The sequence below is a fragment of the Microtus pennsylvanicus genome, chromosome 6 (genome assembly GCF_037038515.1).
Source record: "Microtus pennsylvanicus isolate mMicPen1 chromosome 6, mMicPen1.hap1, whole genome shotgun sequence".
Taxonomy (NCBI): Eukaryota; Metazoa; Chordata; class Mammalia; order Rodentia; family Cricetidae; genus Microtus; species Microtus pennsylvanicus.
This window is the reverse complement of record NC_134584.1, coordinates 31,293,248-31,316,993: the sequence shown is the minus strand read 5'-3', so window position 1 is coordinate 31,316,993 and position 23,746 is coordinate 31,293,248. Positions and strand designations below refer to the sequence as shown.

General features: G+C 41.9%; 1 protein-coding gene across 1 annotated transcript in view; it reads right to left on the bottom strand.

Moving 5' to 3' along the window:
* C7 (complement C7) overlaps nt 1-23,746 on the bottom strand; it is a 71,980-nt gene that overhangs the window by 44,918 nt on the left and 3,316 nt on the right. Inside the window, exons 2-3 of the mRNA XM_075975968.1 lie at nt 21,710-21,765; nt 11,626-11,701 (exon numbers count right to left, since the gene is read on the bottom strand). Of these exons, the coding sequence (XP_075832083.1) occupies nt 11,626-11,701; nt 21,710-21,765 (132 nt within the window). The remainder of the gene's footprint in view (nt 1-11,625; nt 11,702-21,709; nt 21,766-23,746) is intronic.

Sequence of the window (23,746 nt, the reverse complement as noted above, 5' to 3'; positions counted from 1 at the left end):
TTTGCACCAGCTGGAGTTATCTGAAAAGAGGAGCTTCAACTGAGAAAAATGTTGCCATGATTTCCAGCTGTGGGGCATCTTCTTAATTAGTTATTGATAGGGAAAGTCCCAGCCCATTCTGGGCAGTGTGGGCCTGGGTTCTATAAGAAAGCAGGTTGAGCAGGTCAGTAAGAAGCACTCTTCCATTGCCTCTGCATCAGCTCCTGCCTCCAGCTTCCTGCCCTCACTGCCTGTGATGATTTAACAGTTTTAGTTTTAAATGTACTCGTCCATCTCATGTTGGGTTGGCAGTGGGTATCCCCTGGAACAAGTGGTCACGCTGTAGTGTGGACTCTGAGTGAGTCTTCATGAGCCTCAGCCTGGCACTGGTACCTTGCCCTGCTTGCTCGTTCTCTCTCTCTCTCTCTCTCTCTCTCTCTCTCTCTCTCTCTCTCTCTCTCGTTTTGTTTTTTTGAGACAGGGTTTCTCTGTGTAGCTTTGGTGCCTGTCCTGGAACTTACTTTGTAGACCAGGCTGACCTTGAACTCATAGAGATCCACCTGCCAATGCTTCCTGGGTGCTGGGATTAAAGGTGTGTGCCACCATCACCTGTTTTTTTTTTCTTTCTTTGTAACTGACTAAGGCTTGCCACATATGTAACTTACCGGCGTGCCCTATTCTGGGTTCTGAACACAGACGGTATACTCTGCACAGGATTGTTTGCCCTTCCCCATGTTGCCAGCCGGGCCCTAAGGACTGCCCATCCTCCACAGACTCATTCTCACCTCTCTGGCTCTAGTCCTCTGATCCGTTCTCATTTTCACCTGTCTCTTTCTGAATAAAAATTATGTTTCATCATCTGGGATATAGCCACTGCACAATGACCTCCATCAAAGAAAAAAAAATACGTATGTGACAAACACTCTCTGTTTGTCTCTCTAGTTAGAAGTCTTTTTTGGCTTTTAAATTACAAAAAGGATTTGTGTGCTTGCTGTTTCTTTTAATTTGGCCTTGTTGTTCATGTGCATTTTCTCTGCAATCACAGGTGTCATCTATTATGTTTGTTAGATGCCAAATTTTTCATTCGTGTAACTTGCTTTGAAAATAGAACTCATATAAATAATAAAAGAATGCTTCATCAAAAAAATGATGGCCAAATGTAATCTCAGCACTTCAGAAGCTGAGGCAGGAGGATTGGCATGAGTTCAAGGCCAGCCTGGGCTACTGAGTAAGACTTTATGCCTAGCAATCCCAAGGGTCTGAGTTTGACCACAGAACTGCAAAGAAAATTGGAGGAGACGGTGGTGCCAAAGATGCTTCTGAAAGACCTGGATAAATCCAGACCCCCCCCCCAGCAGGAAAAAATAGAGCCAAAAATCTAAGCAGGGAGAGAAGAATCAGAAATATAGGATTAGCCGGTTCAGTGACTCTGTTTCAGGAACTAGCTGAAGGATAAGGTTAGATTGTAATCTTGAGAATAATCTTGAGAAACAGGGAGTTGGCCCCTTGTGATTATCATTGGTATTTTTGGAATACTCTGTTTCAGGAACTAGCTGATTATAATCTTGAGAAACAGGAAGTTGCCCCCTTGTGATCATCACTGATATTTTCAGAATTTTCTATGATGCCCTCCCTACCCCCTTCAGATTACTGGGCTGTGGTTTCTTCCCTTAAAAACCCCTTCTTTCAGTTCCTGCGTGGGTTGAGTCTAGGCCCCAGTGCACTGGTTCCTGTCTTGTTGAATAAACCTTGTGTGATTGCAGCAAGGACCGTTTCTTGTGAGTTACTGGGGTGGGGGTGGGGGGTCGTGTTATCCCGAGACTTGAGTGAGAGTCTCCCCTCACTGGGGGTCTTTCACTTCAAGACAAAACCATCTTCTGTGGAAGGGTTTTGTTATCTCATGCCTGATCTTACTCAAGAGACCAAGAAGTGACAGTCCTGCTATTCTAAAAGTTTACTTGTTTGAAAGAACTTCCTGCCAAGTCTGATCATCAGAGTTCAAGTCCTAGGACCTGCATGGTAAATTAAGATAACTGACTATTACAAATTTTTTTCTGACCTCCACACATGTGCTTTAGGACACACATGTTCATACACATACATACACCCAAATATAATTTTTAAATATAGTAAAAAAGTTTAAATTTCCTTTAAATATATACTTTAGCCATTTAAACTGAACCATTTAAAATAGTTAGCCGTTTGAATGCTAAACATCCTAAAATTCACTTGGTCCACATTAAGTATGGAGTCATGTACCTAACGCTTGAACAACCTCAAGATCTGCTCCTGCTCTCCTCGCACTCCGGCCTCCTCCAGTACTTGCCTCTTGTGCGGTCTAGTTTTATGTCAGTTTGCACCAGCTGGAGTTATCTGAAAAGAGGAGCTTCAACTGAGAAAAATGTTGCCATGATTTCCAGCTGTGGGGCATCTTCTTAATTAGTTATTGATAGGGAAAGTCCCAGCCCATTCTGGGCAGTGTGGGCCTGGGTTCTATAAGAAAGCAGGTTGAGCAGGTCAGTAAGAAGCACTCTTCCATTGCCTCTGCATCAGCTCCTGCCTCCAGCTTCCTGCCCTCACTGCCTGTGATGATTTAACAGTTTTAGTTTTAAATGTACTCGTCCATCTCATGTTGGGTTGGCAGTGGGTATCCCCTGGAACAAGTGGTCACGCTGTAGTGTGGACTCTGAGTGAGTCTTCATGAGCCTCAGCCTGGCACTGGTACCTTGCCCTGCTTGCTCGTTCTCTCTCTCTCTCTCTCTCTCTCTCTCTCTCTCTCTCTCTCTCTCTCTCTCGTTTTGTTTTTTTGAGACAGGGTTTCTCTGTGTAGCTTTGGTGCCTGTCCTGGAACTTACTTTGTAGACCAGGCTGACCTTGAACTCATAGAGATCCACCTGCCAATGCTTCCTGGGTGCTGGGATTAAAGGTGTGTGCCACCATCACCTGTTTTTTTTTTCTTTCTTTGTAACTGACTAAGGCTTGCCACATATGTAACTTACCGGCGTGCCCTATTCTGGGTTCTGAACACAGACGGTATACTCTGCACAGGATTGTTTGCCCTTCCCCATGTTGCCAGCCGGGCCCTAAGGACTGCCCATCCTCCACAGACTCATTCTCACCTCTCTGGCTCTAGTCCTCTGATCCGTTCTCATTTTCACCTGTCTCTTTCTGAATAAAAATTATGTTTCATCATCTGGGATATAGCCACTGCACAATGACCTCCATCAAAGAAAAAAAAATACGTATGTGACAAACACTCTCTGTTTGTCTCTCTAGTTAGAAGTCTTTTTTGGCTTTTAAATTACAAAAAGGATTTGTGTGCTTGCTGTTTCTTTTAATTTGGCCTTGTTGTTCATGTGCATTTTCTCTGCAATCACAGGTGTCATCTATTATGTTTGTTAGATGCCAAATTTTTCATTCGTGTAACTTGCTTTGAAAATAGAACTCATATAAATAATAAAAGAATGCTTCATCAAAAAAATGATGGCCAAATGTAATCTCAGCACTTCAGAAGCTGAGGCAGGAGGATTGGCATGAGTTCAAGGCCAGCCTGGGCTACTGAGTAAGACTTTATGCCTAGCAATCCCAAGGGTCTGAGTTTGACCACAGAACTGCAAAGAAAATTGGAGGAGACGGTGGTGCCAAAGATGCTTCTGAAAGACCTGGATAAATCCAGACCCCCCCCCCAGCAGGAAAAAATAGAGCCAAAAATCTAAGCAGGGAGAGAAGAATCAGAAATATAGGATTAGCCGGTTCAGTGACTCTGTTTCAGGAACTAGCTGAAGGATAAGGTTAGATTGTAATCTTGAGAATAATCTTGAGAAACAGGGAGTTGGCCCCTTGTGATTATCATTGGTATTTTTGGAATACTCTGTTTCAGGAACTAGCTGATTATAATCTTGAGAAACAGGAAGTTGCCCCCTTGTGATCATCACTGATATTTTCAGAATTTTCTATGATGCCCTCCCTACCCCCTTCAGATTACTGGGCTGTGGTTTCTTCCCTTAAAAACCCCTTCTTTCAGTTCCTGCGTGGGTTGAGTCTAGGCCCCAGTGCACTGGTTCCTGTCTTGTTGAATAAACCTTGTGTGATTGCAGCAAGGACCGTTTCTTGTGAGTTACTGGGGTGGGGGTGGGGGGTCGTGTTATCCCGAGACTTGAGTGAGAGTCTCCCCTCACTGGGGGTCTTTCACTTCAAGACAAAACCATCTTCTGTGGAAGGGTTTTGTTATCTCATGCCTGATCTTACTCAAGAGACCAAGAAGTGACAGTCCTGCTATTCTAAAAGTTTACTTGTTTGAAAGAACTTCCTGCCAAGTCTGATCATCAGAGTTCAAGTCCTAGGACCTGCATGGTAAATTAAGATAACTGACTATTACAAATTTTTTTCTGACCTCCACACATGTGCTTTAGGACACACATGTTCATACACATACATACACCCAAATATAATTTTTAAATATAGTAAAAAAGTTTAAATTTCCTTTAAATATATACTTTAGCCATTTAAACTGAACCATTTAAAATAGTTAGCCGTTTGAATGCTAAACATCCTAAAATTCACTTGGTCCACATTAAGTATGGAGTCATGTACCTAACGCTTGAACAACCTCAAGATCTGCTCCTGCTCTCCTCGCACTCCGGCCTCCTCCAGTACTTGCCTCTTGTGCGGTCTAGTTTTATGTCAGTTTGCACCAGCTGGAGTTATCTGAAAAGAGGAGCTTCAACTGAGAAAAATGTTGCCATGATTTCCAGCTGTGGGGCATCTTCTTAATTAGTTATTGATAGGGAAAGTCCCAGCCCATTCTGGGCAGTGTGGGCCTGGGTTCTATAAGAAAGCAGGTTGAGCAGGTCAGTAAGAAGCACTCTTCCATTGCCTCTGCATCAGCTCCTGCCTCCAGCTTCCTGCCCTCACTGCCTGTGATGATTTAACAGTTTTAGTTTTAAATGTACTCGTCCATCTCATGTTGGGTTGGCAGTGGGTATCCCCTGGAACAAGTGGTCACGCTGTAGTGTGGACTCTGAGTGAGTCTTCATGAGCCTCAGCCTGGCACTGGTACCTTGCCCTGCTTGCTCGTTCTCTCTCTCTCTCTCTCTCTCTCTCTCTCTCTCTCTCTCTCTCTCTCTCTCTCGTTTTGTTTTTTTGAGACAGGGTTTCTCTGTGTAGCTTTGGTGCCTGTCCTGGAACTTACTTTGTAGACCAGGCTGACCTTGAACTCATAGAGATCCACCTGCCAATGCTTCCTGGGTGCTGGGATTAAAGGTGTGTGCCACCATCACCTGTTTTTTTTTTCTTTCTTTGTAACTGACTAAGGCTTGCCACATATGTAACTTACCGGCGTGCCCTATTCTGGGTTCTGAACACAGACGGTATACTCTGCACAGGATTGTTTGCCCTTCCCCATGTTGCCAGCCGGGCCCTAAGGACTGCCCATCCTCCACAGACTCATTCTCACCTCTCTGGCTCTAGTCCTCTGATCCGTTCTCATTTTCACCTGTCTCTTTCTGAATAAAAATTATGTTTCATCATCTGGGATATAGCCACTGCACAATGACCTCCATCAAAGAAAAAAAAATACGTATGTGACAAACACTCTCTGTTTGTCTCTCTAGTTAGAAGTCTTTTTTGGCTTTTAAATTACAAAAAGGATTTGTGTGCTTGCTGTTTCTTTTAATTTGGCCTTGTTGTTCATGTGCATTTTCTCTGCAATCACAGGTGTCATCTATTATGTTTGTTAGATGCCAAATTTTTCATTCGTGTAACTTGCTTTGAAAATAGAACTCATATAAATAATAAAAGAATGCTTCATCAAAAAAATGATGGCCAAATGTAATCTCAGCACTTCAGAAGCTGAGGCAGGAGGATTGGCATGAGTTCAAGGCCAGCCTGGGCTACTGAGTAAGACTTTATGCCTAGCAATCCCAAGGGTCTGAGTTTGACCACAGAACTGCAAAGAAAATTGGAGGAGACGGTGGTGCCAAAGATGCTTCTGAAAGACCTGGATAAATCCAGACCCCCCCCCCAGCAGGAAAAAATAGAGCCAAAAATCTAAGCAGGGAGAGAAGAATCAGAAATATAGGATTAGCCGGTTCAGTGACTCTGTTTCAGGAACTAGCTGAAGGATAAGGTTAGATTGTAATCTTGAGAATAATCTTGAGAAACAGGGAGTTGGCCCCTTGTGATTATCATTGGTATTTTTGGAATACTCTGTTTCAGGAACTAGCTGATTATAATCTTGAGAAACAGGAAGTTGCCCCCTTGTGATCATCACTGATATTTTCAGAATTTTCTATGATGCCCTCCCTACCCCCTTCAGATTACTGGGCTGTGGTTTCTTCCCTTAAAAACCCCTTCTTTCAGTTCCTGCGTGGGTTGAGTCTAGGCCCCAGTGCACTGGTTCCTGTCTTGTTGAATAAACCTTGTGTGATTGCAGCAAGGACCGTTTCTTGTGAGTTACTGGGGTGGGGGTGGGGGGTCGTGTTATCCCGAGACTTGAGTGAGAGTCTCCCCTCACTGGGGGTCTTTCACTTCAAGACAAAACCATCTTCTGTGGAAGGGTTTTGTTATCTCATGCCTGATCTTACTCAAGAGACCAAGAAGTGACAGTCCTGCTATTCTAAAAGTTTACTTGTTTGAAAGAACTTCCTGCCAAGTCTGATCATCAGAGTTCAAGTCCTAGGACCTGCATGGTAAATTAAGATAACTGACTATTACAAATTTTTTTCTGACCTCCACACATGTGCTTTAGGACACACATGTTCATACACATACATACACCCAAATATAATTTTTAAATATAGTAAAAAAGTTTAAATTTCCTTTAAATATATACTTTAGCCATTTAAACTGAACCATTTAAAATAGTTAGCCGTTTGAATGCTAAACATCCTAAAATTCACTTGGTCCACATTAAGTATGGAGTCATGTACCTAACGCTTGAACAACCTCAAGATCTGCTCCTGCTCTCCTCGCACTCCGGCCTCCTCCAGTACTTGCCTCTTGTGCGGTCTAGTTTTATGTCAGTTTGCACCAGCTGGAGTTATCTGAAAAGAGGAGCTTCAACTGAGAAAAATGTTGCCATGATTTCCAGCTGTGGGGCATCTTCTTAATTAGTTATTGATAGGGAAAGTCCCAGCCCATTCTGGGCAGTGTGGGCCTGGGTTCTATAAGAAAGCAGGTTGAGCAGGTCAGTAAGAAGCACTCTTCCATTGCCTCTGCATCAGCTCCTGCCTCCAGCTTCCTGCCCTCACTGCCTGTGATGATTTAACAGTTTTAGTTTTAAATGTACTCGTCCATCTCATGTTGGGTTGGCAGTGGGTATCCCCTGGAACAAGTGGTCACGCTGTAGTGTGGACTCTGAGTGAGTCTTCATGAGCCTCAGCCTGGCACTGGTACCTTGCCCTGCTTGCTCGTTCTCTCTCTCTCTCTCTCTCTCTCTCTCTCTCTCTCTCTCTCTCTCTCTCGTTTTGTTTTTTTGAGACAGGGTTTCTCTGTGTAGCTTTGGTGCCTGTCCTGGAACTTACTTTGTAGACCAGGCTGACCTTGAACTCATAGAGATCCACCTGCCAATGCTTCCTGGGTGCTGGGATTAAAGGTGTGTGCCACCATCACCTGTTTTTTTTTTCTTTCTTTGTAACTGACTAAGGCTTGCCACATATGTAACTTACCGGCGTGCCCTATTCTGGGTTCTGAACACAGACGGTATACTCTGCACAGGATTGTTTGCCCTTCCCCATGTTGCCAGCCGGGCCCTAAGGACTGCCCATCCTCCACAGACTCATTCTCACCTCTCTGGCTCTAGTCCTCTGATCCGTTCTCATTTTCACCTGTCTCTTTCTGAATAAAAATTATGTTTCATCATCTGGGATATAGCCACTGCACAATGACCTCCATCAAAGAAAAAAAAATACGTATGTGACAAACACTCTCTGTTTGTCTCTCTAGTTAGAAGTCTTTTTTGGCTTTTAAATTACAAAAAGGATTTGTGTGCTTGCTGTTTCTTTTAATTTGGCCTTGTTGTTCATGTGCATTTTCTCTGCAATCACAGGTGTCATCTATTATGTTTGTTAGATGCCAAATTTTTCATTCGTGTAACTTGCTTTGAAAATAGAACTCATATAAATAATAAAAGAATGCTTCATCAAAAAAATGATGGCCAAATGTAATCTCAGCACTTCAGAAGCTGAGGCAGGAGGATTGGCATGAGTTCAAGGCCAGCCTGGGCTACTGAGTAAGACTTTATGCCTAGCAATCCCAAGGGTCTGAGTTTGACCACAGAACTGCAAAGAAAATTGGAGGAGACGGTGGTGCCAAAGATGCTTCTGAAAGACCTGGATAAATCCAGACCCCCCCCCCAGCAGGAAAAAATAGAGCCAAAAATCTAAGCAGGGAGAGAAGAATCAGAAATATAGGATTAGCCGGTTCAGTGACTCTGTTTCAGGAACTAGCTGAAGGATAAGGTTAGATTGTAATCTTGAGAATAATCTTGAGAAACAGGGAGTTGGCCCCTTGTGATTATCATTGGTATTTTTGGAATACTCTGTTTCAGGAACTAGCTGATTATAATCTTGAGAAACAGGAAGTTGCCCCCTTGTGATCATCACTGATATTTTCAGAATTTTCTATGATGCCCTCCCTACCCCCTTCAGATTACTGGGCTGTGGTTTCTTCCCTTAAAAACCCCTTCTTTCAGTTCCTGCGTGGGTTGAGTCTAGGCCCCAGTGCACTGGTTCCTGTCTTGTTGAATAAACCTTGTGTGATTGCAGCAAGGACCGTTTCTTGTGAGTTACTGGGGTGGGGGTGGGGGGTCGTGTTATCCCGAGACTTGAGTGAGAGTCTCCCCTCACTGGGGGTCTTTCACTTCAAGACAAAACCATCTTCTGTGGAAGGGTTTTGTTATCTCATGCCTGATCTTACTCAAGAGACCAAGAAGTGACAGTCCTGCTATTCTAAAAGTTTACTTGTTTGAAAGAACTTCCTGCCAAGTCTGATCATCAGAGTTCAAGTCCTAGGACCTGCATGGTAAATTAAGATAACTGACTATTACAAATTTTTTTCTGACCTCCACACATGTGCTTTAGGACACACATGTTCATACACATACATACACCCAAATATAATTTTTAAATATAGTAAAAAAGTTTAAATTTCCTTTAAATATATACTTTAGCCATTTAAACTGAACCATTTAAAATAGTTAGCCGTTTGAATGCTCAGGACCTTTAAAATAAACATTGTATCGTAAGAAGATTATGGGAACATATGACTGATGTCTTTATATTAAAATAGCCTCTCACTCATTGGCACAAAAGATAACTTTCTGAACAGAGCACTGATAACACAAGTACTAAGATCAACGATTAATAACTGGAACCTCATGAAACCTAAAAGCTTCTGTAGGGCAAAGGGCACTGTCAATAAGACAGAGGCATTCTACAGAATGGGAAAAGATTTTCACCAACCCCACAACGACAGAGGGTTAATTTCTTAAATACATAAAGAACTCAAGAAACTAGACATCAATAAACCAAATAATCAATTAAAAATAGGGTACAGACATAAACAAAAAGTTCTCAACAGAAGAATCTCAAATGACTGAATGGATAAAGAAAATGTGGTACATTTACACAATAGAATATTATTCAGGTGTTAAAAATGACATCATGAAATTCACAGGCAAATGGATGGAAAAAAGATCATCCAGAGTTAAGTAACTCAGACCAAGAAAAACAGACATGGGATGTACTCACTTATAAGTGGATATTAGCTGTAAAATGAAGGCAAATCATGCTACAATCTACAGACCTAGAGAAGCTAAATAACAAGGAGTGCTCAAGGGAGAACACATGAATCTCCTTATGAAGGGGAAATAGAATAAATTTTGTGGATGGACTAGAGGCAGTGGGGTTGGAAACAGGAAGGATCAGATGGGGAGGGGTAAGAAGAAAGAATACTAGGAGAGAATAAACTTATACAATATGAAACTATGGCTAAAGCCATCCACATACAATCTGTCCTGCCTACAAATGTGCTGGGGCAATGGTGATGCAGACCTTGTGGGAGTGCCCAACCAATGTCTTCTTTAACTTGAGATCCATGCCACAAGAAGGAGCCCATATCTGGCACTGCCTCTATGGCCAGGAACCAGAGAATGGCTAGCCTAGGGTCCTAGGGCAGAACCAAACACAACTAGCAAAGAAAAATCACTCCTAATGATATTTTGCTATACTCATAGATCAATGTCTTGTCCACTGTCTTCAGAGACAATTCCTTCAGCAGTAGATGGGAGCTGGTGCAGAGACCCACAGTGAGACATTATATGGAGAGAGAGAGAGAGAGAGAGAGAGAGAGAGAGAGAGAGAGAGAGGGAGTCTAAACTGGTTGTCTCCATAGGTTCCCTCTCCTCCAAGTTCATGGAACCTGGTGGGGAAGAAGGGGAGGAAAGACTGTAGGAGTGAGACAGGATGAAGCACACCAGGAGAACATGGTCCACTGAATCATCTAAGCAGGGCTCATATGGGCTCAGAGAAACTGAAGGAACAAGCACAAGGCCAGCATGGGTCTGCACCAGGTCCTCTGCCTATGTTGTGGTTGTTAGCTGGTATTCTCATGAGATTCCTAACAGTGGGAGTGGGTGTCTATCTGACTCTTGTGCCTGTTCTTGAGACTCTTTTCCTCCTATTGGATTGCCTTGTCTACCCTTGGTATGAGGGCTTTTGCCCTGCTTTCTTGTATCTTGTTTTTGTTGTGTTTGATTGTTGTCCCTTGGAGGCCTGCCTTTTTCTAAAGGGAAACAGAAGAAGAGTGGATCTGAGGGAGAATGGTGGCAGGGAGCTGGGAGGAGTGGTGTGAGGGGAAACTATGGTCATGATGTAGTATATGTTAGAAGAATCTATTTTCAATTTTAAAAAAAATCACTTAAAAGAATGTTGATAATGATAATTAAAAACTATAAGCAATATTGAAGATAAATTACTCATGAATGAAATTCTCAGCAGATAATAATAAAAATGAGTGTTAAAATGAATAAAATTAAGACTATAAGCATACAGAAAGAAAGCAAGCCGAAAGACTAGCAAAACTGTGGTATGTTTGTTTCTTCTAAACAGCAGAATTATGAGTGCTGTTTTCTTTCATTATACATTTCTGTATTCTCACCATTGAGTGTTTCATAAAGAAACACACATTTGTAGAAGTGTTGTGCAATATCCAAGCCAAGTGTTTCATTTTGCATTATTACTTAGGAAATAAATTTAAAACATTGAAGATCCTTAATTTATTCATAGTTGGTCCCTATTTGTGAAGTAAGGTGAAGCATCTCTTTCACTATTGACTGGTATTTGAAGTGGAAGGAAAAGTTGAAACTGGTGAAAAAAAGCACAGTTTTTTTTTTAACTTTCTTCTATGCTATTCCTATCTTTTTAAATAAAGAATTGCTGAACTCTCAGCCCATGTTTTGAAAAATTTTTAAAAATATATAAATATGGTATAAAAGTATTATAAACAAGTCCTTGTCTCTTCCTTGAAAATTACTAAAATAAGATTCAAAGTACATTAACACTAATTAATGAACATTCGAAAGTTGATTTTGTTGTGGTCATACCTTCACGTAACAACAACCAAGACAAAAGTTCTGTAGGAGCCTACCTGTGTCTTGGTACAACCATTGCATTCTGACCAAGGGCCAAAGGAGCCCCACTGGCAGTTAACTGGCGAGGAGGCTCTGTCACAGCACCAGGTTTGTCCATCAGGAAGCAGGTGGGATGATATGCAAGAGAACACAAAGAACAGAAAAGACTAATCAAAAGTCATCAAAAGCATCTCTCCTTGAAACAGTGATCATCTGTAATCCAAGACACACACATATATATGCCTGCGCGCCTGCCATGCTGGGAGAAGTCAGGTAGAGGCAGGAGGATCAGAAGTTCAAGGTCTTGCTCAGCTACTTAATGAGTTTGAGGATATCCTGAGCTACATAAGATCCTGTCTCAAAAAAAAAACACAGATGACAACAAAAATGTGCTTTAAGATACCGAATGTAATTATATGAAAATGTCACCATGAAGCACGTTTTATAAAATTATTATAGGTTGCTTAAAAAGAAAAAAATACTTCCAAAAATTTAAAGTGGTATTAAAAGTATCCTAAAATATATGAAAATGGGAAGAGGGGTACCTAATTTTACTATAGCTTAATTTTTGTTAACTATTTTGTACAAAGTACTGCTAACATACTTTGTTCAGTGTTCCTATCTGTAAGGATAGGAACACATACATTTCTAATCAATATACTATATCTGATGTGATAAATTTCATGACAGTGTTTGTACTGGCTAGTATTACATCAACTTGACACAAGCTCAAGTCGTCAGAGAGGAGGGAGCCTCAATTGAGAAAATGCCTCCATAATGGGTCAGGCTGTAGACAAGCCTGGAGAGCATTTTCTTAATTAGTGATGGATGGGAAAAGAGGGGCCCAGCCCATTGTGGGTGGTGCCATTCCTGGTCTGGTAGCCCTGGGTCCTATATGAAGACAAGCTGAACAAGCCACAATGAGTGAGTCAGTAAGAAGCCACCTTCCAAGGCCTCTGCATCAGTCCTGCCTCTAGCTTCTTGCCCTGCTTGAATTCCTGTCCTGACTTCCTTCTATGATGATTTGTGTTGTAGAAGCATATGCAGATAAACCCTTTTCTCTCCAATTTGTTTTGGTCATGTAATAGTAACCCTAACCAATATAATGTTTACATAAAATTTATTATGGAAAAAAATAAAGAAGTAGTCAAAATTAAGAGAGTAGGTGAGGATATTTGGTAAGAAGGTATTGGGCCTTTGAAGAAACTCGATAATGACTTGAACAGCTGTTAAAAACTTGAGAGACAAGTTCTAAAACAGCAGAAAAATGCTAGCAAGGCTATGAGACAGCAATTTATATTTAAATAGTTCCCATTTTCACTCTGGCCCCTTCTAAAGTACACACAGGTGAAAAGGGTGAGTTTATTTTTTTTATTCTTTTTTTTATTGAGAAAAAAAAATTCCGCCTCCTCCCAGCCTCCCACTCCTCCCCCCTCCCCCCACTCCTCTCTCCCTCCCACCACTCCTCTCCCCCTCCCCCCACTCCTCTCCCCCTCCCTCTCCAGTCTGAAGAGCAGTCAGGGTTCCCTGCCCTGTGGAAAGTCCAAAGTCCTCCCCCCTCCATCCTGGTCTAGGAAGGTGAACATCCAAACTGGCTAGGCTCCCACACAGCCAGAACATGAAGTACGATCAAAACCCCGTGCCATTGTCCTTGGCTTCTCAGCAGCCCTCATTGTCCGCCATATTCAGAGAGTCCGGTTTTATCCCATGCTTTTTTAGTCATAGTCCAGCTGGCCTTGGTGAGCTCCCAATAGATCAGCCCCACAAGCAATTCCACTCTTAACAAACATGTGGATGGTAGAGCGGCTCTCACATGATCCTAAACCCTGGCTGTGGAGGAAGACACCTGGTTTAGTCCATAAAGGTCAAGGAAGACTTGTGAAAAGCTCATGGGTTCCTTGGGCAGCTGAGGATAGGGAACCTGAAATGACCCCATCCTAGAGCAATACTGACGAATATCTTGCATATCATCATAGAACCTTCATCTGGTGATGGATGGAGATAGAAACAGAGACTCACACTGGAGCACCGGACTGAGCTCCCAAGGTCCCAATGAGGAACAGGAGGGAGAACACGAGCAAGGAAGTCAGGACCACGAGGGGTGCACCCATCCACTGAGACAGTGGGGCTGATCTATTGGGAGTTCACCAAGGCCAGCTGGACTATGACTGAAAAAGCATGGGATAAAACCGGACTCTCTGACCATGGCAAACAATGAGGGCTGATGAGAAGCCAAAGACAATGGCACGGGGTTTTGATCCTACTTCATGTTCTGGCTTTGTGCGAGCCTAGCCAGTTTGGATGTTCACCTTCCTAGACATGGATGGAGGGGGGAGGACCTTGGACTTTCCACAGGGCAGGGAACCCTGACTGCTCTTTGGACTGGAGAGGGAGGGGGAGAGGAGTGGGGGGAGGAGGAGAAGGGTGGGAGGAGGGGGAGGGAAATGGGAGGCTGGGAGGAGGGGGAAACTTTTTTTTTCCTTTTCTCAATTAAAAAAAAAAAAGCTCATGGAACCAGAACTCTCAATTTGTAGATTCATAGCACATTACTGGGCTGGGTGACATCTTGTGTCCAAGTGTTTCTTGAATCCTCAAGCTGTCAGATGATCCTACAAGTAACAAATTCCATTCTGTAGTGTGCGTTGAAAGAACTTTGGATACTTGCTAACGCATGGTACCAGTGAGCAAAGCGTATAAATGTTTTGACCCTTAAACAGTCCTGTGAATTTGCTGCTGCTGGCCGACCTGTGCCCCAGGGTATGGAGACAGGATGGACGCTGTTTGGCCTTCCCTCTTGTCTCCGTCACTACTCTGCACAGAGCCCTTAGCGTACCACACTGCTGGACTCAGGGCCTTGGCCACAGTGGACTCTGCACTCTGTCTCAATCTTTGTGATCCCACGTCTTGCACAGCTCCTGAAACTTATGGAACTAATAGTTCTATTAAGTGAGCTGGCTCTTTCCATTACCTTGGAAATAAAAAGAAGGGAATAGGTAAATGGTGCTGACTTTTATCCAAACTTCAGGAACCAATAAAACTATTTTCTTTAAAAAAAAAAACTGTTGACCTTTAAAATCTAAAGAATGTTTTTCAGGGACCAAATTTAAAGATTAAATATTACTCTGAGTCCACTGCAACTCTCTGAATTAAGGTGAAATCCTCGAATTGGGACCAAAAAAGGAACATGAAGTATTTTTTGTCCTTGTTTCTTCTTTAAAAGGAATAAATAGGCATCCAGAACCCTCCCCCTTTCTGCCTCTTTTCCTTCTTGGAGCTCTGGGGCCAAATCCTGAGGGCAACCTAGCGGGCGGAAGCTCCTTTGTTTCAATAGCCTGCCTGCAGCAAGCAAGGTAGGTGCTTTGTTTATGAGCTACCCAACCAGCATGGAGATCTGATCTCAGCACCAGGAGAGCCATCATTGGGGTGAGTTTTGGACCCTCAGCAGCAGCCCGGGATAGGGAACTCAGACATTCCTCATCCTCCCTATACTTCCTGGACTTCCTGCTGAGCCAATACTCCCAGCATACTACCTGTCTCTTCCTATCCCACCCAGCTTGCATCCAGAACCCTCCCCCCTTCTGCCTCCCTTCCCCCTTTCGGGGCACTGGGGCCAAATCCCAAGGGCAACCTAGCGGGCAGGAGCTCCTTTGTTTCAATAGCCTCCCTGCAGCAAGCAAGGTAGGTGCCTTGCTTACGAGCTACCCAACCAACATGGAGATCTGATCTTGGCACCAGGAGAGACATCCCTGGGGAACCAGGAGAGCCATTACTGGGGAGTGCTATCACTGGAAAGGTACATCAATAGGCAAAGAGACCTGATCCTGTAAAAGAAGATCCATAGGGAAGCATTCGGAGGAAGAGATGGGCAGGCGCCAATGCAAGAATTCACCCAACAATCTGAAAAACAACATGAAACCACTAGAACCCAGCGGCCTCACAACAGAAGGACATGAACACCTTAATCAAGAAGAAGTAGAAAAAATTGACTTCATGAAAGTGATTGACACCCTTAAACAGCATGTAAAAAAAATGCCCTTATAGAAATGGATGAGAAGTATAACAGAAAGTTTGAAGAATTGAATAAATCAGTGAATGATACCCTAGAAAACCAAGGAAAAACAATCAAACAGATAATGGAAACAGTTCAAGACTTAAAAACTGAAATGGAGGCAAAGAAGAAAACACAAACAGAAGGCCGGCTAGACATGGAAAATCTAGGTAAATGAATAGAGACTACAGAAACAAGCATAACCAGCAGAATACAAGAGATAGAAGAACTAATCTCAGATTCTGAAGATAACATAGAGAAAATAAACGCACTGATCAAAGAAAACAGCAAGTCCAACAAACTCTCATCACAAAACATTCAGGAAATATGGGACACAATAAAAAGACCAAACCTAAGAATAATAGGAGTAGAAGAAGGAGAAGAAGTGCAGCTCAACAGTCCAGAAACTATATTTAATAAAATTATAGAAGAAAACTTTCCCAACCTAAAGAAAGATGTACCTATGAAGGTTCAAGAAGCATACAAAACACCGAATAGGCTGGATCAAAAAAAAAAAGCATCCCCTCGCCATATAATAATCAAAACACAAAGCATACAGAATAAAGAATGACTATTAAGAACTGCAAAGGAAAAAGGCCAAGATACTTATAAAAGTAAACCTATCAGACTTACACCTGACTTCTCTATGGAAACCATGAAAGCCAGAAGGTCCTGGATAGATAGATGTACTGCAGAAACTAAGAGACCATGGATGCAAGCCCAGACTACTATACACAGCCAAGCTTTCATTCACTATCAATGGAGAAAACAAAATTTTCCAGGATAAAAACAAATTTAAACAATATGTAGCCACAAATCCAGCCTTACAGAAAGTAATAGAAGGAAAATCACTAACCAAGGACTTCATCAATGACCACAATAACTCAGACATCTAGAGACCCTTCACCAGCGCAACTCAAAGAAGGGAAACACACAAACTCTACTAATAAAAAAGTGACCGGAGTTAACAACCACTGGTCATTAATATCACTTAATCTCAATGGACTCAACTCACCTATAAAAAGGCACAGGCTAAGAGATTGGATATGAAAACAGGATCCAACATTCTGCTGTTTACAAGAAACACACCTCAACCACAAAGATAGGCACCTACTCAGAGTAAAGGGCTGGGAAAAGGCTTATCAAGCAAATGGACCTAAGAAACAAGCAGTTGTGGCCATACTAATTTCTAACAAAGTTGACTTCAAACTTAAATCAATCAGAAGAGATGGAGAGGGACATTTTATACTCATAACAGGAACAATTCATCAGGATGAAGTCTCATTCCTGAATATCTATGCCCCTAATATAAAAGCACCCACGTACATAAAAGAAACATTACTAAAACTCAAGGCAGCTATCAAACCACACACACTAATAGTAGGAGACTTCAACACTCCTCTCTCACCAATGGACAGGTCAATCAGACAGAAACCTAACAGAGAAATTAGAGAATTAATGGAGGTAATGAATTAATTGGACTTAACAGACATCTATAGAATATTCCACCCAAATAGGAAAGAATATACCTTCTTCTCTGCAGCTCATGGAACCTTCTCAAAAATTGACCACATACTCGGTAACAAAGCAAACTTCCACAGTTACAAAAAATATTAGTAACCACCTGTGTCTTATCAGATCACCATGGATTATAGTTAGAATTCAACAACAATGCTACCCCCAGAAAGCCTACAAACTCATGGAAACTGAACAGTCAACTACTGAACCATACCAGAATTAAGGAAGAAATAAAGAAAGAAATTAAAGTCTTCCTGGAATTCAATGAAAATAAAGAAACAACATACTCAAACTTATGGGACACTATGAAATCAGTCCTAAGAGGAAAGTTCATAGCACTAAGTGCCCACTTAAAGAAAACAGAGAAAGCACACATTAAAGACTTAACAGCCCACCTGAAAGCTCTAGAAAAAAAAGAAGCAGACTCACCTAGGAGGAGTAGAAGACTGGAAATAATCAAACTGAGGGCTGAAATCAACAAAATAGAAACACAGAAAACAATCCAAAGAATCAATGAAACAAAAAGCTGGTTACTGGAGAAAATCAACAAGATTGATAAACCCCTATCCAAACTAATCAAACGGCAGAGAGAGAATATGCAAATTAATAAGATTAGAAATGAAAAGGGGGACATAACCACAGACACAGAGGAAATTCAGAGAATCATTAGATCTTACTACAAAAGCCTGTATGCCACAAAACTGGAAAATGTAAAAGAAATGGACACTTTTTTAGATAAATATCATATACCAAAGTTAAACCAGGATCAGGTGAACAATCTAAATAGACCTGTTAGTTGCGAAGAATTAGAAGCTGTTATCAAAAATCTCCCTACCAAAAAAAGCCCAGGACCAGATGGTTTCAATGCAGAATTCTACCAGAACTTCCAAGAAGACCTAATACCTATACTCCTTAATGTATTTCACAATATAGAAACAGAAGAGTCATTGCCAAATTCCTTTTATGAAGCTACAGTCACTCTGCTACCAAAACCACACAAAGACTCAAGCAAAAAAGAGAATTACAGGCCAATCTCACTCATGAACATCGATGCAAAAGTCCTCAACAAAATACTGGCAAACTGAATCCAAGAACACATTAGAAAAATTATCCATTATGATCAAGTAGGCTTCATCCCAGAGATGCAGGGCTGGTTCAATATACGAAAATCTACCAATGTTATCCATCATATAAATAAACTGAAAGAAAAAAAACCATATGATCATTTCATTAGATGCTGAAAAAGCATTTGACAAAATTCAACATCCCTTTATAATAAAAGTCTTGGAGAGATTAGGGATACAAGGGTCCTACCTAAATATAATAAAAGCTATTTACAGCAAGCCAACAGCTAACATCAAATTAAATGGAGAGAAACTCAAAGCCATCCCGCTTAACTCAGGAACACGACAAGGCTGTCCACTCTCTCCATACCTCTTCAAGTGCTTGAAGGTCTAGCAATAGCAATAAGACAGCATAAGGGGATCAAGGGGATTCGAATTGGAAAGGAAGAAGTTAAGCTCTCGTTATTTGCAGATGATATGATAGTGTACATAAGCGACCCCCAAAACTCCACCAAAGAATTTTTACAGCTGATAAACAGCTTTAGTAATGTGGCAGGATACAAGATCAACTCCAAAAAATCAGTCGCCCTCTTATACACAAAGGATATGGAAGCAGAGAGGGAAATCAGAGAAGCTTCTCCATTCACGATAGCCACAAACAGCATAAAATATCTTGGGGTAACTCTAACCAAGAATGTGAAAGATCTATTTGACAAGAACTTTAAGGCATTGAAGAAAGAAATTGAAGAGGATACCAGAAAATGGAAGGACCTCCCTTGCTCTTGGGTTGGGAGGATCAACATAGTAAAAATGGCAATTCCACCAAAGGCAATTTATAGATTCAATGCAATCCCCATCAAGGTCCCATCAAAATTCTTCACAGATCTTGAGAGGACAATAATCAACTTTATATGGAAAAACAAAAAACCCAGGATAGCCAAAACAATCTTATACAATAAAGGATCTTCTGGAGGGATTACCATCCCTGACTTCAAACTCTATTACAGAGCTATAGTAATGAAAACAGTGTGGTACTGGCATAAAAACAGAGAAGTCGACCAATGGAATCGTATAGAAGACCCGGATTTTAACCCACAAACCTATGAACACCTCATTTTCGATAAAGGAGCTAAAAGTATACAATGGAAGAAAGAAAGCATCTTCAACAAATGGTGCTGGCACAACTGGATGTCAACCTGTAGAAGAATGAAAATAGACCATATCTATTACCATGCACAAAACTCAAGTCCAAATGGATCAAAGACCTCAATATCAGTCCGAACACACTGAACCTGGTAGAAGAGAAAGTGGGAAATACCCTACAACAGATGGGCACAGGTGATCGCTTCCTATGTATAACCCCAGCAGCACAGACATTAAGGGCAACATTGAATAAATGGGACCTAATAAAACTGAGAAGCTTCTGTAAAGCAAAGGACACTGTCACTAAGACAAAAAGGCAACTTACTGACTGGGAGAAGATCTTCACCAACCCCACAACTGACAAAGGTCTGATCTCCAAAATATATAGAGAACTCAAGAAACTAGACTTTAAAATGCTAATTAACCCAATTAAAAAGTGGGGCACTGAACAGAACAGAGAATTCTCAACAGAAGAAGTTCAAATGGCCAAAAGACACTTAAGGTCATGCTCAACTTCCTTAGCGATCAGAGAAATGCAAATCAAGACAGCTTTAAGATACCATCTTACACCTGTCAGAATGGCTAAAATAAAAAACACCAATGATAGCCTTTGCTGGAGAGGTTGTGGAGAAAGAGGTACACTCATCCATTGCTGGTGGGAATGCCAACTTGTGCAACCACTCTGGAAAGCAGTTTGGCGGTTTCTCAGGAAATTCGGGATCAACCTACCCCTGGACCCAGCAATACCACTCTTGGGAATATACCCAAGAGATGCCCTATCATATGACAAAAGCATTTGTTCAACTATGTTCATAGCAGTATTATTTGTAATAGCCAGAACCTGGAAACAACTGAGATGTCCTTCAATGGAAGAATGGATGATAAAAGTGTGGAATATATACATATTAGAGTACTACTCAGCAGTAAAAAACAATGACTTCTCTAATTTTGCATGCAAATGGATAGAAATAGAAAACACTATCCTGAGTGAGGTAACCCAGACCCAAAAAGATGAACATGGGATGTACTCACTCATAATTGGGTTCTAGCCATAAATAAAGGTCACGGAGTCTATAATCGGTGATCCTAAAGTAGCTAAACAAGAAGGTGAACCCAAAGAAAAACATATAGTTATCCTCCTGGGTATGGGAAGTAGATAAAATTGCCGGGGGAAAAATTGGGATCTTGGGGGTGGGGTGGGATGGGGATAAGGGGAGATGGGGAGAGAAAAGTGAGAAGGGGAGAATGGGGGGAACTTGAGGAAACAGGATGATTGGGATAAAGGAAGGTTGGATAGGGGAACAGGGAAGCACAAATCTTAGTTAAGGGAGCCAACTTAGGGTTGGCAAGAGACTTGAACCTAGAATGGCTCCCAGGAGCCCAAGGTGATGTCCCCAGTTAGTTCCTTGGGCAGCTGAGGATAGGGAACCTGAAATGACCCTATCCTATAGCAATACTGACGAATATCTTGCATATCATCATAGAACCTTCATCTGGTGATGGATGGAGATAGAAACAGAGACTCACACTGGAGCACCGGACTGAGCTCCCAAGGTCCCAATGAGGAACAGGAGGGAGAACGTGAGCAAGGAAGTCAGGACCACGAGGGGTGCACCCATCCACTGAGACAGTGGGGCTGATCTATTGGGAGTTCACCAAGGCCAGCTGGACTGTGACTGAAAAAGCATGGGATAAAACCGGACTCTCTGAACATGGCAAACAATGAGGGCTGATGAGAAGCCAAGGACAATGGCATGGGGTTTTGATCCTACTTCATGTTCTGGCTTTGTGGGAGCCTAGCCAGTTTGGATGTTCACCTTCCTAGACATGGATGGAGGGGGGAGGAACTTGGACTTTCCACAGGGCAGGGAACCCTGACTGCTCTTTGGACTGGAGAGGGAGGGGGAGAGGAGTGGGGGAAGGGGGAGAAGGGTGAGAGGAGGGGGAGGGAAATGGGAGGCTGGGAGGAGGCAGTAATCTTTTTTTTTTCTTTTTCTCAATAAAAAATTTTAAAAAAGGAATAAATAAAATAGATTATTGTATTTTCTAAAATCACAGACTATATGAAAGTTAAGCCATCCTAAACAATTTATTATTCCTTTATGTTATTTATTTATTTATTTTTGGGTTGGGGGGGTTTGAAGACAGGGTTTCTCTGTATAGCTTTGGTGTGCTGGAACTAGCTCTTGTAGACCAGGTTGGCCTCAAACTCATAGGGATCTGCCTCCCAAGTGCTGGGATTAAAGGTGTGTGCCACCACCGCCCGGCTAAGAATTTATTATTTCTTACAATTTTAAAATTTCCATACAAAATACAAAGCATTCTCACCTTGAGAAGATTTGAAACTCTGCCATGAATCCTGCCAAAATGAATAAGCTTGTTACCTAGGGTAGAAAACAATGAAATATTGCTTTAGTTTTCATTTCCTTAATGCATTAAAAAATGAATACATCTACTTGCATATGGCTTTGTGGGTTGAGAGAATATGAGTGGAGGAACCATATAAAAGATAAATGACTTTTTTTATGGGGTAGTGTTTTAAATAGAAGCTTGAAGGTTCTTTTTAAAAAAAAACTTAAAAATAGAGCTGCCATATGATTTTACCTTCCCCATCCCAATGAAATGAAATCAGTATGCCAAAAAAAGATATCTGCATTCCTTTATTTATTGCACTATTAGTCACAATCGCTAAAACAAGAAATCCAACAGTGTCCACCACTGGATGAAAAAATTAAGAAAAAGGTCGTAAGAGGCAATGAGGAATGTAGTTTTCTGGTGCTTACCTAATTTGTATGGTACCGTACTTGACCTTCAGTAAACTGGGTGGGAGGGACCAGGGTGGGGAAAGAAAACACACACAATGGAATACCATTGAGCCTTAAAAGAAAAAAAGACCTCCTGTTTGCAACAACACATATGGACTTAGATGGTATTATGTTAAATAAGATAAGCCAAAAACAAAAGGAGAAATACCATAGGATAAAACTCATTTATAGATGTTGTCTAAAAATACTGACGTCACAGGAGTAAAAAGAGGCTGTGGGGTACCTAACCCCAGCAGGTTTACGGTACCTGCTATAGGACAGTGTACTCTAGACATGACGGGGGTTGCACCTGTGACATCTCAAGGCTGTCATTGCCTGAACAAGATCAACATGCTAGCAAGGCTGAGGGAATCTCACAAGGCCCTAACTCTAGGTGAAGAGCAATGGAAAATGGATGGTTACAGAGAGATGGAGAAGCTGTTTCCTACAAGAATGGAGCTATGAGTTATCTAATCCCAAGTGGTCAGCACTAAATACATATACGCAAGAGGAACACAAAATGGATCCAAAAGGTTTTGGTGATGTGAGATTTCCCTCTGTATGCTGCGGTTACCATTGATAAATAAAGAAACTGCCTTGGCCTGTTGATAGGACAGAACTTAGGTAGGTGGCGAAAACTAAACTGAAGGCTGGGAGAAGGAAGGCAGAGTCAGAGAGAAGCCATGTAGCTGCCAGAGATGGACTCCAGAACTTTACCCCGTAAGCCACAGCCATGTGGCGATACACAGATTAATAGAAATGGGTTAAATTAATATGTAAGAGTTAGCCAATAAGAAGCTGGAGCTAATGGGCCAAGCAATGATTTAAATAATATAGTTTCTGTGTGGTTATTTCAGTGCTAAGTGGCCAGGAACTAACTAGTACCTTCTTACTACATTGTTGTGCGTGTGTATGTATGTATGTGTGTTTTGTGTGTGTGTGTGAGAGAGAGAGAGAGACAGACAGACAGACAGACAGACAGACAGAGAGAGACAGAGAGAGATGCTACAAAGCAGATTTTTTTTCTTTTTTTTAATTTATTTATTTATTAAAGATTTCTGCCTCCTCCCCGCCACCACCTCCCATTTCCCTCCCCCTCCTCCAATCAAGTCCCCCTCCCTCATCAGCCCGAAGAGCAATCAGGGTTCCCTGACCTGTGGGAAGTCCAAGGACCACCCACCTCCATCCAGGTCTAGTAAGGCGAGCATCCAAACTGCCTAGGCTCCCACAAAGCCAGTACGTGCAGTAGGATCAAAAACCCAAATCTGCGTTTACATCTACAAAGCAGATTTGTAGATGTAAAAGCCACAGAGGCAAACAAGACATGAATATCTAGAAAGGCCAGTGGAATAGTCTGAGAACAGCTAAAGACGATGTTGGGAGGACCATTCACAGGGGATTCTGGATTGTATAAACGAAGAAGGGGACTAAGCATAAGCATTTATTCACTGATTTCTTCTGACCACAGATGTCACGTTTTCAGCTGGAGCAGCCTTATTTCCCCCCACAAAGGGCTGTGCCTTGCCCTGGAAGCTAAAATAAACCCTTCCTCGAGTCGCCT